The 18560-nt window shown below is 33.2% G+C and overlaps 1 protein-coding gene, 1 long non-coding RNA gene and 1 pseudogene across 3 annotated transcripts; 1 reads left to right on the forward strand and 2 right to left on the reverse strand.

The window, feature by feature from the left end:
* Positions 1 to 1261: 1261 nt before the first annotated feature.
* LOC120149003 lies at positions 1262 to 1701 on the reverse strand. The gene is made up of 3 exons (XR_005518419.1): positions 1598 to 1701; positions 1388 to 1492; positions 1262 to 1301 (listed from the first exon to the last, which is right to left on the reverse strand). It is a non-coding gene; the product is annotated as an uncharacterized LOC120149003 (long non-coding RNA).
* Positions 1702 to 7337: 5636 nt separating this feature from the next.
* Positions 7338 to 14323, forward strand: LOC120149096 (V-type proton ATPase catalytic subunit A). 2 transcript variants are annotated; one of them, XM_039161990.1, is made up of 21 exons: positions 7338 to 7439; positions 7573 to 7667; positions 8707 to 8833; positions 8994 to 9049; positions 9149 to 9205; positions 9387 to 9498; positions 9578 to 9615; positions 10507 to 10608; positions 10701 to 10757; positions 11060 to 11131; positions 11215 to 11316; positions 11405 to 11467; positions 11549 to 11681; positions 11902 to 12008; positions 12269 to 12463; positions 12601 to 12687; positions 12817 to 12921; positions 13209 to 13306; positions 13426 to 13504; positions 14016 to 14104; positions 14199 to 14313. In XM_039161990.1, the coding sequence occupies exons 2-21, from the start codon at positions 7590 to 7592 to the stop codon at positions 14311 to 14313; spliced, it is 1872 nt and encodes a 623-aa protein (XP_039017921.1). In that variant the 5' UTR covers positions 7338 to 7439; positions 7573 to 7589. The 2 variants fall into 2 exon arrangements, with proteins under 2 accessions (XP_039017921.1, XP_039017922.1); XM_039161991.1 differs by lacking the exon at positions 7338 to 7439 and having other exon boundaries at positions 7590 to 7667; positions 14199 to 14323.
* Positions 14324 to 15168: 845 nt separating this feature from the next.
* Positions 15169 to 18007, reverse strand: LOC120149097 (annotated as a pseudogene).
* Between the last annotated feature and the right edge of the window lie 553 nt (positions 18008 to 18560).

Consider the following 18560-nt stretch of genomic DNA (forward strand, 5'->3'; position numbering starts at 1 on the left):
GCCACCGTGAGCCGCCGTGAATATCACCGCCGGCCACCGCATCCGTGGCCGAAAAAAAATATTTTTATACGAATAGATAGATCGGACCGTCCTAAGGACGGTCCCGGTGTTTCTTCTTTAAAAGGCTCCTAATCGGAGCAAATCTTACAAAAATACCTTCGATGTTTCGAAGGTTCTGACGAGATCCGGTGGTCGACGCTTCCTCGGTAAGTCTTCTTCCTTTTTCTCTTTTTTTTTCTTTCTGGTTTTTGCTGCTGAGATCGTTGGTATTAGTTTTTTTTTTTTTTCTTTTCTGTCTTTTCTTCTCCGTTCTGTTTCTAGTTTGTGTCTCTCTTTTTTTTTCTTCGCAGATGGTGGGCTTTTATAGCCACCACCGGTGTTCGTCTCAGACCGGTCCGAAGAGGGGGCCTCGGTGAGTCACCGGACTACCAGTGGTGACTCACCCGTAGCCTTGCATGAACGGCTGGTATATGATCTTCTGGAGTCTTCGGTTGGGATGGCAGCGGCGGAGGCGGCGAGGGCTGTCGCCGCGTGGAAGCTGGAGCGGGCGCCGCGTGGCCCTAGGGTATCAAACCCTAGGGTTTCCTTCTGGCACCATCTGGACCGTTGGATCTTATCAGATCCAACGGTCGTGAGCTGAGGCGGCTGATCAAATTAGGGTTAGGAAACCCTCACTGGAACCCAAATATTTAGGGTTTCTGTTGGATTTGGACCGGTTCTGGTTGGTTTGTAACTGGGCCGGTCAATTGTAATTGGGCCTGTAATTATTATTTTTTAATATATTTAATAATAATAATAATAATGATAATAATAATAATAATAATAATAAGGATAATAATAATATTAATAATAATAATATGGATAAAAAATTTAGTATCTTCAGTATTCAACTCCCAACACTGTAAATGTCCAGTAGAACTCAACACCGTTCCTTTACTCATGCTGAAATTCCAGAAGTTGACTAATGTAGAAGGCAGTTCATCTGCTCTACTTGATCTCCAGTAAATGTGCTTCCATGACAACAGGACGCGATTGAGAATCTAGTCCGAACGTGAAGTTTCCCGGTGATGGATCATCTTCACTGTGCCATGAAGTTAATAAGATATCGGCATTCATCTTCATACCATAAAGAAATGTATCCGTCGGATGCTCAAAGCTTTGCCAAAGATATAGTTTCGACCGATCGAGTAGAATCAAGTTACCGGTATCACTAAGCTTCACCATTGGAGTTGAACGCTTAACCCCAGGCTGTGCAGACCAATAAAGGTTCCCTTTGTCATCGGATAACTTCAGTGTGCCATCTGCAACAGATAGAACCCCAGTCCTATCTGGAACTGGATTTTTTCCATTGGCAACCCAAACAAGTATTTTTGGATTAGAGATATACCATATCCTCACATATCTCTTCACGTTGGAGATGCTTGATGGGCTAAAGAACCCCAGTTCAAATCTATTTCCAGCAGAAACAAGAGTTTCCCCATCTGCGAGTCAACTTTTTACTGTTATATTATCTCTAGCGAAACAGAACTGAGGGGAAGAAAACAGAATCAAAATTGTGTTGATAAATAAGATGGAAGAAACGATGTTAGGTACTGACCAACTTGAAGCTGCTTTCATCTTCTGTGGAACATAATTTTTCTGCAAAAATCGATAACTTTCTTCTTCAGGGATGATTAATTATGCGTGGACTAATACGAGTCAGTAGCTAAAATTGCTTTCCTATATAGAGCATGATTTAGTAATTAGTACTAATTTTTCATCATATCAATAATAATAATATCATGACGTTATTTTTTTTGTTTTTATAACTAAAAAAACATTTAATTATTTTGTATAAAAATATATCATTATTTATAAGAATTAAAAATAAATATATTTTAATTTATTAAAACTAGGATCAAATTGAAAGAATTTATAAATAACATGGACTATTTGTGTTCCGTCACGTCTGTTAACGGCGAGTGACCAATTTGTAACAAACGATAACAGTAGTGATCGATTTGTAACTTTTGAAACATCAGTGGTGAAAACAAAAACTCACCTAAATATTAGTGACCATTGGAGTAGTTTACCCATAAATTTATTGTGTAGTTTACATCAACCCCTTGCATTGGGATAGCTTAATAAGAAGTTAACTTAGTAATGTAATCGGGATGGCCAAAATATATGAATAAGACAGGTCTCGACCTATCTGATCTTATAGTGATAGTTTTTTTTTTTCATTTTGAAATCTTGAAACTTTGGATGGGTTATATAGTATATAACTTCGGGACGGGATATGATCGGGTTAAAGGTGAAAAAATCGTCGATCCTATCTATTTCGATTAATTTATATATATTTAATATTTTATGAATTTTTATTTGTATATTATTAAAATATATTATTTTAATTATTTTAAAATATTATTATATTTGGATCGAATTGGATTGAAGTTAGAGTTTTAATCTAAAATTCGAGGTGGATTCGAGGTTGAAAAATCCTAGAATTCATCGGGACGAAACGAGATCGAATATAAGATATATATTTTCGGGTCAAGGTTGGGTGGCCAAAAAACCGAACTGCCCCACCCCATGCGCATCCCTAAATGTAACCCTTAAAATTTTAAGGATGATTTTGGTAAATTAAACCAAGTATCTTGAGTTTTCTAAGGGTCAATTAGTCATATAGTCCCTTGATTTTGAGGTTATTTATAGTTGGGTTATTTAAGTATACTCAAGATAATTAGTTGAATTTTACCGAAACCAATTTTGATAGAAATTTTGTAGTGTCATTTTATGAGCTTAAAAATTAAAAATTTGAATAATTGAATAATATATTTTTAATATATATATGAGTGTGTGTGTGATTTTAGTCTTAAAATCTTATATCTTAATTCTGAAGAAGATGTTAGTGTTGGATTAAAATCCATAATTATGGGTACCTATTTATCATGTATATTGTTATCATAAAATATGACTAATTAAGTGATCAATTATGTTATAAAGTCACAAGGTATTAGAAGTATAATGGAAATAAAAGTGTAGATATTATTAAAGTTGTATTTATAATTTGATGAGGGGTAGAGTTATAAGTACATACAATAACTGATTCAATCAACAATATAAAGGGGTTATGGTCCCCAAAAAATAGATATCTCGTATTACTCTTATCCCCGTCAGAGAGTTAATACTAAAGGGAATTCTATCTTCTTGAAAGATCACAACTACAGGGCAATCTTCAATATCTCAACCTTATACGTAATCTCCAACAATGGATTCAAGTGCAGTTCTGTAAATTTAGTATTTATTTTATTTTTAATGGTTTGACATTGTTAGATACTGGTTAGGTTTTTCATATTGATTTATGTTTTAGTTATAACAAGTGGTATCAGAGCTTCTCATATCAAATCATTAAGAATCAATTAATTTTAGGATTTATATTTAGGGATTGAAAAGATAATTCTATTGTAACTATGAGATTTGTTGTTGTTGTTATTGATAATATATTTGTTTCTTGAAAATCATGTGATTGATAATCGTGGAAAAATCCACTATTAATAATTTTTTTCTTTTAAGTGTTTACCATGATATGTGGATTACATCTACATTCTGCAATTGGTTCTCTCTAGTAATCGATTAACATATCGCATGGTTAATATTTTATCTTATTTTTTATAATAATAAAAAGTTATAACATGAATATTACTTTTTTATCACATGCCTCTGTTTGGTAATTTAAGTCGTGAATATAATTTGGTGATTTCACATGCATTTGTTTCAAACTGTTTCAGTTTATGATTTTGTTTTGTTTCTGTAATCGATATTGGATTTTTCACATGAAAATTGAATTTGTTTAATTCTTGACTTTATGCGATTGGTTTCATGGAATATAAATTATTAATATATATTTAATATGGCTTGATTAAAAATTTTAATTTTGATTAATGGTTATTAAGTAAATTATTCAAGAATAAATAAATTCGTATTTTGGCTTTGTCTGTTATTTTAGTGAATTTGTTGAAACAAAATGTTGTCAAAGTGACATCTTTTACATAGATTAATTATTTAAATATCAAAATGATTATGTGTTATTGTAATTCATGTGTTTATTAATTGACCCAAAGAAAAATTAATATTTGGTCGGATTTCAAGTGACACATGTGGTAATGAATATGTGACAATTATAAGGTCATTTTTATGGGAGCATTACATTAGTCCAAAAGATTAGTCTTTTGTTCAACATAGTTTATTTTCAGTGTTTGATTACTACAACAAGAGTATCATTTACTGTTAGTATTATTGTCCAAAGCCTTGATATTAATGTAGTGTTTGGTATATTGTGATAGGAATTAGACATTATTCGGATTTATTGTTTGCTTAGATGAGCTTGTTATTTATTGTGTTCAGCTAGTTCTTCTGTTGTCACAATTTTTTCTCATATCAATTATATTCCCATGCTTAATGGGACAAATTTCAAGTAATGAAAAATGCACTTACTTATAGTGATTGGTTGTATGGACATAGATCTTGCATTAAGGGAATAATAAACATGTACCTTTCACTGCGGAGAGTAACCCTGATGCAAAAAGGGACTTTGAGAGGTGGGAACGTTCAAATCACATGATTTTGAAGATCGTGAAACACAAAATTCTGAAAGCTTTTAGGGGCACAGAATCTGAAGAAATTACTAAGGCTAAGGTTTTACTTGACGAAATTGAGAAATAAGGTTTCAATAAAGAAAAAAAATTAAACAAAAAAAATAATAATAGATTTGTTCATCTATTGAATCATGTTTTATTTAATTTGATTTTTTATTATGATAAATTCTTAATCTAATCTTAATTATATTTAAAAGGGAGAAAAATAGAGACTTAAAAAAAAAAGTAAGTCTAGAGTCTATAAGATAAGAGAATATAAGAGAATAAAATGAATAATTTAATCAATCAATTAAATATATTTACTCTTTCTAAAACTTGATTTTAAACTATCATAATCGTTAAATAAACAATTAAAATAAAAAATAAAGAATAATTCAATTATAAGTAATTCAAATTATGAGATTTATGAATCGGGACGAATATTTGGAGAAAAGGTAGCAGTAAAAATAGTAATAATCATGCAATAAAGGGCGAAATGATTTGGGGGAAAAAACAAACAAAACAACAATACGTTTACATCGAATTATGAAGGTGTGAGTATGACACGCGGACTTCGGTTTTGCCTTCAGTAAACTACTTCCGCCTCCGCACATTCGATTTTTGTACAGTTGCGTTGTTCGTCCGTAAGCTGTCCACGTAACTGCCAACTTATGGACTACATTTCTCATCATCTATACAACTCATTATACATTGATTTTTTAAAATTATCCTACTATTTTTTTTAATTAGTAATACCACTTAATTTTAAATATAATTCAAATATATATATAAAATTGAAATAATTTAATTCTATTAAAAATTACTTTTAAATAAATTAAAAAATCATAAATTAAACATTGAATAATAAAAACTAAACACTCAATAATATCTTAAAAAAAGTTTAATATAAAAATAAGTGTTTAAACTATACTAAAAAATGACTTTTGGTATCTAAAGAATTTTTTGTTAAAAATGTATGTCTAATATTTTCTCTGTTACATTTTTTAAGTGTCTACCGTTAAAAAGAACCATTAAGTGACACGTGTCATATTCAGATTTTTCTTAAAATATTTTTAAATAATATTTTATTTTAAAAATAAAATAATATAAACGTGACACATGTCACTTAACGATTTTTTTAAAGTATACATCTAAAAATGTATCGAAGAAAATATTATATCATTATTTTTAACAAAAATAGCTGAAGCACTAAAAATTAAATTTAAGTATAGTTTATACTATTGTTTTTATATTAAAACTAAAAAAACACAAAATGGTAACTTTAAAACCACACATAGAATATAAGCTTCGTTTCCAAATAATTCAAACGAGAAAAAAAGTTAAGGAAATATAGTGTTGAAAAATTAATTTGGATATAGGTCATTTACTATATTGTGTTTGAAATTCATTATGTGAAAATAAAGAATTTCATAAAATATAATAAATAATTAGAACTCGTAATGTGGATATGATGATTTATATACAAATTTCGTTTAGTTCACATGGAGAATTTTATTTTTTAATATATTTTACAGTGTACATCTTGTAAACATGACGAGTTTCATATGTATTATAATAAATGAAATAATTTTTTATTTTTATATTTTTCACGCTCACAATATTTCCGAATTTTATTCTAGAACATGTTAATAAATTAAATTAAACATTTTGAAACAAATAAAACATATAAAATAATAATGTCAACAGTGAATGATAAATACTATTATAAAAAAATAAATATAATGATGTAGGCAGGTTGACAATTAATTTCATCATAATTGAAGCGCGATCTATTAAGAATAATTAGGAGAATTTATTAATATGAAAGAACCATATTAAGAATTCATATTAAAAATGAATTTGTAATATAACTAAATAAACATCAAGTAAAACGACTTAAATCTAACCATATAAATTAAGTGATCTCTTGTAGTAAAGAGACTTATTTTTATTTTTTGAGGTCTCGAGTTCGAACATCACATATAAAGGAATGTGAACATTTATTAAATAGTAAAAAGTCTTTAAACAAATATTATCTTATATTCACCTCAAGTTTATCAAAACTGACCTAAAATTTATAAAAACATATCATGAAATAAAAATATAATAAATTAAATAAAAAACATATACAAATTTTATTAAAAATAAGAAAAAATATTAAATAAAATAATATAAAAATTTAAATATATGAAAAATCTAGAAACAAAAAATAATAACATATATTTCATTTCATTTTTTAATATTATAATAACAGTCTTATCTTAACTTAATTAACATTTTAATATTAAATATATATAAAAGCAACTCTTATTCCCCCTAAAATATCAATAAACTGATAAATTACGTTTTTAATATTTAAATTATTAATTTTGATCTCTTTTAATATTTAAATTTTTATTTTTTTAAAATCATATTTAGTATTTAGTTTTTATTTCATTTTAGTAACTTTTGTTAAAAACTCAATGCATTTAATACCTAAACTATTAATTTTAAGTTCGTTTTAATATTTAAACATTATTTTTTTCAAAACTTAATATGATATTTTGAAGGGTTAATAAAAATAAAACAAAAATAATATTTTTAATGTTAGATATTAAAATGAAACAAAAATTAAATTTTAGTTATAAATTTTAAAAAAATTAAAAATTTAGATATTAAAATAAATTAAAATTAATAATTTAAGTATATAATTTACTCAATAAAATATTTATAAGATATCTCATGATTCAAGGCCTCCTCTCTCTTGCTTTCTCTCTGAATAGTGTTTTTCCTTCTTTGCATCACTGCATTTTTCTCTCGATTGAACCACTAGGATTTTGATCGGTACTTAGATTTCTTTTTCTCTACTACAGTGGTATCGATTTTACTTGTTTGATCAGATCTTGAAATTCCCTAGTTAAACTCCTTCACTCGATCATTATTTGATCGGATTCTTTTCATTTGTATCTAGTTTCAGTTACGTAAGTAGAAAAAATGCCGGCAGCTTTCGGAGCCAGATTGACGACGTTTGAGGATTCAGAGAAAGAGAGCGAATATGGTTATGTTCGTAAGGTGAATCCGCCCCCCAATCATATTATTTCTTACCTTTCCAACGTCGTTTTGATTTGTTTTTAGGTTGGATTGAGTTTAACTGATATGTTTCGAAGATTTTTATTGGATGATCTGCATTCTATCATGTGTAAAACCTTTGATTTTGTTGATTTTAGACGTTTTATGTGCTTTATGATTTCTTGATCTGTTTTTTTAAGTTTGGATTGAGTTTTTTTTATTCTTGATCTGCGTTTCCTTTGTTAACATAATGATTGGAAATTTTGAATTTGATATGTTTTTCTGAAGATTTTTTTTCTTTAGGTCTTCGTAATGTTTGATCAGTGAATTTTGGACTGATCTGGTGTCAATTTACACGAGTATTCCGACGCTTTATTTTATTTTTTGTTTTTATTCAAACGACTAGTTAGCCTAATAATGTGTTGGGACTTGGGGTTTACTTTTTATGTTTATTATTTATCGCATGCTTCCACAGTTTTGTAGTCTGGTAGCTTATCATTGATTTTCGTTTATTTCCTTTTTTTTTGGGATTAGAGATTCGATAATAAAGTTTGGTTCCTTTGCTGGTTTCCAATGACCGTTTATTTTGTCAAACTACTGTAGCTTATGTTAAACCGGTTGTAGTAAATGTTGTGATTTGTTTTATTTGAATTGCTTTCATTGCTAATGTGAGCAATAATGATCTGCTCTATTTGGATACTCGGCCTGGTTCAGAATCAACTATACTGCCACCTTTTATAGCAGAGCATTTGATTGAGGAAACTTGCTATTATGAATTCAATGTCTATACAAATGTAAACATTTTAATGAGGATATATAACTAATTGTGTTGTTGAAGAAATTGCTAGATATTTATTTTTTGTATTTTCCACAGAAAAGAATATGATGCTTAAAGTATTTTCTGTTCTATCAACTTGAATCGCTTTTCTGATTGGCTACCAGCCTACTGAAATAGTTGGGTTGATGCATTTTAACCTCTTCCTTTTTTCCAATTATTCTTCTGGTAGTTCCTTGTTTCTTCAATTCAATTTTCATGTTGCAGGTGTCAGGACCAGTCGTCGTTGCAGATGGGATGGCTGGTGCTGCCATGTATGAACTAGTCCGTGTTGGTCATGACAATCTAATCGGTGAAATTATTCGATTGGAAGGAGACTCTGCTACAATCCAAGGTGTTTTATTAATAATAACATTAACCTTTTCAGTTATAGATAGCATCTATTTATGCCCTTTGTTGTTCGGAAAGATAATATGTACATAAGAGACAAGTAAGAATTATAATGGCTATAGTGAATATCCTTAGCAGAAGCTTCCAATTCATTTTTATTTCAGTTTATGAAGAAACAGCCGGTTTGATGGTGAATGATCCAGTTCTGCGAACACACAAGGTGTATTATTGTTTGTTATTTTCAAACTGCACAAAAACCAAGTACCTGACAGTGTGTTGATTCTATTTTCAAGCTTATAATCACATGTTCACGTTGCAGCCTCTATCAGTTGAGTTGGGACCAGGAATATTGGGAAATATCTTTGATGGCATTCAGGTTCAAGCATACTTTACATGAAGTTTAAATTCTTTTATTCCTAGGTCTTTCCGTGGTTTATTTTGCCACTAAAAGCCATAACCTGTTACTAGATATGCTGTTATTTATGATTGCTATTGTGTACTCAATATTAATTGATATCTACTATTCTGATTTGTTTCGATGCTATATATCAACACAGAGGCCTTTGAAAACTATTGCTAAAAGATCAGGTGATGTGTATATCCCTCGTGGTGTCTCTGTCCCGGCTCTTGACAAAGATGCTCTTTGGGACTTTCAGCCTAAAAAAATAGGTAAGGAGCTTCTGAAATGCAACTTCCACGGTAATTGGTTTATGAGGTTGATGTTCAATAAATTGCTTACTTCCTGCAGGTGAGGGGGACCTTCTAACTGGTGGTGACCTATATGCTGTAAGTTTAATGCCTATGCCCTTGTGCTGTCATATATATCTTATAGTAATAGTTCCTTAAGTAAGCAATATTAGAATGCACTATCAAGGTAACAGGCACCTGGATATCCATAGGTGAATAACCTTTGTGGGAGCTGAAAATGATGCTCAGTTGAGTAACATGCTAATCTCATTTTCAGAGACTGGTTGTAGTTTCCTCAAAAAAGGGAAATAATCAGATCATGATTTTGGTTACAGATTAGGGGTGAAATTTTCAATCACCTATGGAATTTAAGCAAAAGGAAAATTATCCGGTTTTAGTTTTAAAATAAAATTAATGGGTAGGGTTGATGAGAGTTCTAATTGCAATTTACTTTTATTTTGGCGTGCAAATGTGCGAATATAGACAATTCTGTCTTCAATAAAGCTGTTAAACGCCTACGAAAAGGAGGCTGTTCTTTCATTCTTTTTAGGTCTAGGGGAAAAAGAGAACGTAATAGAATATATATGATTTCAGTGCTTTGCATCTTTTAAAGCGAAATGTATTCACCAATTACCTTAGTAAAAAGTTGCTGGGAGCTAAGCTATCTGCCTAGCCAGGCACAAATTGGGCCTGACATAGGCATGATTTATTTATTTTTTTCAATTTTTCCTGAATTAGTGCTCATTTAATTATAAAATATAATTATAGTTTTTACAATATTTTATTACTTTTTACCAGTAAAATGGAATTATGGACCGTCCCCGGCTTGACCACGGCTTCGGTAAAGGAATGCAAAAAACATTTGGCTGTGGCCTGGCCCTTTAACGCCTATGCTTAAGAGGATATATAGGATGATAGTTTGGTTCGCTCATTTTAGTTCATTTAGTTCTTATAAGGCCTTTATATTGATACCTTGAAATTCAAATGCAGACTGTCTTTGAAAACAGTTTGATGCAACATCACGTTGCCCTTCCTCCTGATGCAATGGGAAAAATCACTTACATTGCTCCTCCTGGTCAATATTCAATAAAGGTTTGGTTGTTGATTTATAACGTTCCATTTATATGATTTACTGTGGTAAAAACTTTCCTTTTGTTATAATTGACCCTTTTACTTCATGGCAGGATACTGTGCTGGAACTTGAGTTTCAAGGCGTCAAAAAACAATTCACCATGCTTCAGGTTTGTTCTTTTCATTTCTTCATGACATTTTGAATGACTTTATGTGACAGTAGTTGGTTTTGGGGTTTGAGATCAGTTGTTGATTTGTTTGGTCAAGTTGTTGGGTGGGTCTTGTCATCCCTACCTAGGAAGGTTGATATGTGTTATTGGCCGTCAATTGTTAAATTTGTAGTCACTTTACATTTGGTTTTGACCAGTTTATTTAAGTGAGGTCGATACTTTTCCTGCATTACTGATAACTACTAATAACATTTTTTGAACTCTCAAATTTTTAACTTGGAATGTTCTACACCTGTCTGTAGACATGGCCTGTGCGTACGCCAAGACCTGTTGCATCCAAACTTGCTGCAGATACTCCTCTGCTTACCGGGCAGGTAAGTTTTATTGTAGGTTGTTTCCATTGACGCTTCTTTCAAAGGATGTGATTTGCTGATGAAATTTTCCCTGTTTTGATCAGCGTGTTCTTGATGCCCTATTCCCTTCAGTTCTTGGTGGAACTTGTGCTATTCCTGGTGCATTTGGCTGTGGTAAAACTGTCATCAGTCAAGCTCTTTCCAAGGTAATGTTCTTTCCCATATATTTCTATTGAGCTTTAGCTTCTTCCAATCATAAATATTCATTGTGGTTATTTTCCTTATCACGTGCAGTACTCTAATTCTGATGCTGTAGTCTATGTTGGTTGCGGAGAGCGAGGAAATGAAATGGCTGAGGTGTTTTTCCATCTTCTGTTTTGGAATATTAATCAATCTTTGGAGATTCCAGTGTCCTGATTCTATGTTTCTTTTTTGTAGGTTCTGATGGATTTCCCTCAATTGACAATGACATTGCCTGATGGTCGTGAAGAATCTGTCATGAAGAGAACAACGCTTGTGGCGAACACATCTAACATGCCTGTGGCTGCCCGTGAAGCCTCAATTTATACTGGTAAAAGCTCATTCTGCTTATCATATTGATTGCATATCAAATAATTGCTTGAAGAGTAATCTTTGGTGCTAAGATTATCTATGTATTACTTTTGGGGAATTTCCATAAAATAATGATTGCGAGAATCTTGATTTGTTGTTTCTATTATTCTTATTATCTAATGTGGAACAATACATCTGCTTGTAACATTCTTTTGGGTTTCTATTTTGCGGATTTGCAGGGATCACTATAGCTGAATACTTCAGAGATATGGGCTACAATGTTAGTATGATGGCAGATTCAACATCTCGTTGGGCAGAAGCATTGCGTGAAATTTCTGGGCGGCTGGTAAAATTCTTCGTGTGAACTTCACTAATGAAATTTTTATGAACTTCCATAAAGTTCAGGACTTCAGTGCTGCTGTTGTTTATCATTTAACAGTTTATTGTCTTTTATTTGCTTGTGCTTTTTATATCTAATATCACTTCATCAATGAAAAGGCATGTAAATATAAGTTGTTTCTGCGTCTTATGATTCTGGAATTCACTCGCCTCACAGCTTTCTTTCTCTTAAGGTAATATTGCTATCTGGTTTAATGTGTCCTGCAGGCAGAAATGCCTGCTGACAGTGGTTATCCTGCTTATCTGGCAGCAAGATTGGCTTCCTTCTATGAACGTGCTGGGAAAGTTAAATGTCTTGGTGGGCCAGAACGTACAGGGAGTGTCACAATTGTTGGTGCTGTTTCTCCTCCTGGAGGAGATTTCTCTGATCCTGTGACGTCTGCAACCCTCAGTATCGTCCAGGTATACATAGTAGCAGTTCAGTATTATTGCTTTTCCTTATAAAGGAAGCTATTTGCTGCTGCCTTTTAGCTTCAATGAATTTTGCACTTCTCTACAGTAAAAACTTAGCTTCTTTTCCCTGTTGGTTTGAATGTTAGGTTTTCTGGGGTCTTGACAAGAAACTTGCTCAGAGGAAGCATTTCCCTTCTGTCAACTGGCTTATTTCATATTCAAAGTACTCGGGGGTATGTTCATAATCTGATCCCTCTCGGTTTGAATTTTCCCAAAATTCATTTTCCGTTTATTCTTTTCCCAAGCTGGCTTTTTTCCCAAGTGAAACCAGTCCTTAATGGTTGTTTCTCTTTTGTTCTCAGGCATTGGAAACTTTCTATGAGAAGTTTGATCCAGATTTTATTAATATTAGGACAAAAGCCCGAGAGGTGCTTCAGAGGGAAGATGATTTGAATGAAATTGTCCAGGTATGTTTCTTTATGTTGCAATGAGTCTTTGATGGAATGAGCCTATTATACTGCTTAAAGACTAGAAAGAGTGCGGAAGTTGTGAATTCTTTAGTTCAGTTTTGACAAAGCATTGAATCGTACACAGCATAACGTTACTTTGTCCCTTTTGTTCCCTCCTTTCTGCTTTCACCAACATGTTTGTTTTTTAATGTTAACATAAGTTTATGTAGCCTGCGGCAACAAATGTTTAGAACATCTTTCATCTCGTCTTATTTCAACACGCACTGGAATATGTATTTTTTCAGCTTGTTGGAAAAGATGCTCTGGCTGAAACAGATAAGATCACACTGGAAACTGCTAAACTTTTAAGGGAAGATTATCTTGCTCAGAATGCATTTACTCCGTAAGCTCATCTGTAACTGTTTTATATTATAAAATTTTCTTAAGTAGCTATCATTTTATCAATGTCTGTCTTCGTGTGATAATCCTTTTATGAACATGGTTTTGGATTTTTCGAGGCAGATATGACAAGTTCTGCCCATTCTACAAGTCTGTCTGGATGATGCGCAATATTATCCATTTCAATAATTTGGCCAACCAGGTGAAGCGTCTATGCTCTCTCTGCCTCTCCTTCAACTGCTGATCAATGCGACAATGTTTTTGTAGAATTTTTATTGTGGTCATTTTCAGTTATTGGTAAAGCTAGGGAAGAGAGAATGACCACACTTTTTAAGTGGATCCTTACTATGCTATTTTACTTGAAAAGTTGTTGAAGTTAGTATTTGAAATTCTAAATATCCATGGGAATAAATATTTAGACCGTGCCGTAATGCTTCATTTTTATTGCTGATATAGAAAGTATATTTCCAGGTTCTAGAAAAAGAGGTCCACTTTGCCTCCAGCAATTTTATCCTGTTCTTCTGGAATTCTAGATAAGTAGGTCAAGAGAATGTGTACTCTGAGAGATGTATCTTGAGCTCGTATCATTTTGCCTCTAGCTTTGTACATTTCGAACACTTGGTGTCTATGCTACTTCATTGCTGTACTATTATCCTTTTCATCTATCAACCGGAGTCTGTAGGACTAATGTGTACTGCAATTTCCGTGTGCAGGCGGTAGAGAAAGCGGCTGGTATGGATGGTCAGAAGATCACATACACTCTTATCAAGCATCGTTTAGGAGATCTCTTTTATCGTTTAGTGTAAGTTGAAGTTTTGTGATGAAAATAAATCTCTTTTGTTGATTATTGGCTACAAGCGCTAGGCGGTGCTTAATGTGTTAATTTCTCGACACAGATCGCAAAAATTTGAAGACCCAGCAGAAGGAGAGGAAGCTCTTGTGGCAAAATTCAAAAAGCTCCACGAGGATCTGACTGCTGGTTTCCGTGCATTGGAGGATGAGACTAGGTGAGCGGAAGTTTTCAAGTTAAGACTTTCCCAGCCCCAAGGTTTCGGTCGTTGGGGTAGGCTCTTTCCCTATCAATGTTTGAGTGTACGAAAATTCTATCTCAGTAGATGCATGTTGTGCTGGCGTTGCAGCTTTCTGTTGCCCCGAGTCATGAATTCATATTTATTTATTTTTTTGCACTTTTTTTCTACAGCAGGAGACTAGAACCCGTGATTTATTAAATTTATGTTTTCTAATTTTGCAGTAAGATGTGTTTATATTTTAAATTGTCTTTGTACTTTGTTGGGTGTGGAAAAATGATATTGGGTTTCTTCGGTATTAATAATTAATTTAATGTGCCGAGATATTAAATCTCTTAAGCGGTATAGGGTTTGAATATTAACATAAAGAAAATTGATTTGAAAGAATTACCCGTCCTATAACTGTTGACTTTCATTTTTTAAGACAAACACAACAATCCACACTTGCAACACGAGAACTCGTGAAAACTCGTATCCTGTAAGATCATGGTGGATTTGCAGGTTTGGGAGCAAAACAATCTCCCTTTCAGCACTACTTCAGAGGGCAAAATCCACAACTCCTTTCTCTTCCCTGAGATCTTTAAAAAAAATCACAGAACAAATTTGAAATGTAATGTCCATTTCGAGTTTGCTTATGATATTACTTTTGAATCTGCCTGGTACAAATGATGTTCAATTCATAATTGGAAAAAACTGATAAACCAAACCAAAGAAATTTGGTTAAAAAAACCAAAAAGGTGCAAATATATTTTCCATATTTTAATTGAACAAGGACAGCTCCCACCCCTAGTTGGCATGTCAAAGCAGGCGGAGAGCACAAGCATACAGGCTAAAAAGATGATTGAATAAAGCAACTACAAATTAAACGGCATGTAACATATCATCGACAAACTCCACAAAAACAAAGCCGTTATCAGTTCTTGACCTTTGGTACATGGCACATAAGTTCCATCTGAAAACATCTAAATAACTGTCGCACGAAATGACCAGGTCCAACTTTCGGAATGTCATAATATCACTCATGTTTGCTAGATACCGGTTGAAATCCTGGATTCTATCACGGTGAGATTTATTAGCTTGCTTGGCCAATCTATGGACGTCGAGTTGCTCTCTCTGTTCAATGCTTGGTTTTAAAAAGCATAAAACGCCTAGGGTCCTAGACGCCGAAGTGATAAGCGCTAAGCGAAAGCGCTCGCTTTATGCACAAGAAGCGTCAGAAAGGCCGAAATTCACAAAAAAAAAAATACAAAATATTTATAAATTATCTTATAAATACTTAAATATCAAAGTGTCAATTCATATATTCAAAACTTATAAGTACTTAAACACCAAAATATAATTCTCAATTTACTTATAAATTATAAACACTTAAATACTTGTATACGATTAACCATATGACTATACGAGCATATTAATCTCAAAAGATGGTCTACACCAAAAGTAGTATAAAGTGTGATGAACAAAAGTATTTTTCTAAACCCTCAATTCCTTATAACTAAAAATCTTCTAAATTGTTATCGTCATCAACTCGGACAACGCCATCTCCTTCATCACTAGACACTCCAATATCTTCTTCCATCTCATCTTCATCAGCTAAGCATCTATGAGATGGTCTACTAGAGATATGAGATGGTCTACTAGAGATAGGATTATGAGCAGGAGATTTTCTTTTATCATTTCTCGATGATCCGGCTCCATCATTCACTACTTTTGATGCTCTAGTTAGATAACTAGGCTCATATGCACCGGAAGCGTTAGCAACATCACTCTATGTCAAATCCTCACCAACAAACACCGCCTCATCATCATCTTCATCATCTTCCATTCTTCCCATCAACCACTCATTGCTCTCATCAATATCTTGCAAAAGAATGGGATCGATCTCCTTACTTTTAGCTCGGCGCTCCAAGGCATGATTGAATTTCACAAACACCATGTCATTCAATCTAGATTGTGCCAATCTATTTCGTTTCTTAGTGTGAAGCTACAAGAAAAAAAAAAACCAAAACTGATAATCTAATAGCCCGCTAAACCCTAAATAAGCCCAAAAATCGTATCTGCTAAAGCCCAGAATCGTATATTCTAAACTCGCGATTAAGCGCCGATTAGAGCTTTGCTAAAAGCGCTACAAAAGCGCTGATTACTACCGCTTAATGAATTCGTAGTGCTTTTGCTATGCTGAAGCGCCAAGGGCCTCGCTCGAGTCGCTTAGCGCTTTAATTGCGCTTAAGCGGCGCTTTTTTAAACTAAGGTTCAATGTATCGTCTCTCTGCTGGGGTAAGATAATCATCATGATGAGGAGCCTTCCTCTCCCCACTTGATTTCTCAGCAGTATTGGCATCTTCTTCATTCGGATCAAGAGAAACTTCTGTGGTTCCACCTACCAGATAAAATTCTGAGGTCAAACTATTGTGATGCACTAAACTTAATTAAGGGGTACAGAGACATACATGTACATTGAACCAAATAAATCAAAAGAGTGTAACATGATGGAAGCAGGTTGAGTCAAGTAAATTAACAGAATCTAAACAATACAATGTCTGGTTATAAATTAGTTGTAAAATTCTATTACAGTCTACTGTTAGAAAAGACGTGTGCCACGCAAGGTGAAAAAAAAGTAAATCAGACCCTAAAGTGCCTAGAGCCCAAGAAAGTGCCTGTTTGTACAAGGGTAGGCACAACAAAACCAACGTGCCTTGTGTTCTCTTTGATTTCTTTAGTTATAGATTATTTAGTAGTAGTAAAGAAAAGGGATAATATCATACTTTCAACTTGTCAAAGTTTTACGTATTCAAAGACAGACGTGGAATCATAAAAAATCATCATATTGGTCAACAAAATAAAAAAGAAAACGTTGCAGGTTTTGGAAAAAAACCTAGACCACTCTTTCGAGTCTATTAGAGCATAGAGCACGGCTTGTTCCATTTACAACATTAGTCCATCCCAAGCGGGAGGGCTACAAAATATGGATGCAGCAATAAAGATTTGGATGTCCCAGTTGTGCACTGTCTAAAAGACATTTCACCAGCAAAAAAGAACAAACAAAAACCGTTTCAATATACATAAGAAATCAGAGTAAAGAAAAGGAAAAGAATATGTCATATTAATAACATGAAAAGTCGACAAACACCATAATCGAACGTGAGTATACAAAAGATAGAACACACACATCCCATACTCAAACCAAAGTCCAATAATATTATCAGAAAGTGATTAAAGAAAACAGACCAGAAGCAGCGTCAGAGAGATCGTTTTGAGTAGTTTGATCATGATGTTGAATCTGCTTCTTATGTTTCTTTTTCTTCTCGATCCCACCAGTCTTAACATCTAAGGCTTTTCCCTTCAGCTTCAGCTTCAGCTTCCCACCTACTACGTTCTCGTAAGATGACATTTTCTGTTCCCCTGAAACCGAATCCGAAAAAAATTAAAATTCGCAAACCCTAGAAGAAAGTTAGCGAAGAACAAAATAATCTCTCACCTTTTCGGGTTAGCGGTAGTGATTTGAAAAGAAATAAGAATTTTGGATGATCAATTTGAAATTGAACTCGAAGATTCTGAAATCAAGTGAAAGATCCCCAACCTGATTCATGCAGGGGAGGAGAGGAGAGACTGAAAATATGAACAGAAATTTGATTTCTTTCCCGGCCGGGGGGGGTTATAACAGGATCAGTTTTTAACTTTTGGGCCCATAGTTAGAGGTGTCCGTGCCCCTATCGTACTGACGCCTTTAGAAGGATTCCTTTTGTACTTTGCAATGCCCCAAAATTTTTTTAAAGATGCATGTTAGTAATTTTTCAGACATAATTGAAGAAATTTTAGAGATATTCATGAAAGATTTTTTTGTCTAAGGAGATGGCTTCAAAAAATTCCTTGTCAATTTAGCTAAGGTACTGAAGAGATGTGAAGAGACGAACCCAATGCTCAATTGGGAGAAGTGTCACTCCATGGTGACTGAAGGTACAATTTTTTTCCATAAGATTTTGAACAAGGGGATCGAGGTAGACAAGGTAGAGATCAAAGTAATCAAGAAACTACCTCCTCCTACCATTGTGAAGGGTATCCAAAGCTTCTTAGGACATGCAGGCTCCTATCGAAGATTTATAAAATACTTCAAAAAAATCCCCAAGCCTCTGTGCCTTTTGCTACAACAAAATCAGCTCTTCATGTTCGATAAAGATTGCTACAACGCATTTAAGGAGCTAAAGGAAAGGCTAATCTCGACACCCATAG

Source organism: Hibiscus syriacus, unplaced genomic scaffold, assembly GCF_006381635.1.
Source record: "Hibiscus syriacus cultivar Baekdansim isolate YM2019G1 unplaced genomic scaffold, ASM638163v2 tig00110988_pilon, whole genome shotgun sequence".
Classification (NCBI taxonomy): domain Eukaryota; kingdom Viridiplantae; phylum Streptophyta; class Magnoliopsida; order Malvales; family Malvaceae; genus Hibiscus; species Hibiscus syriacus.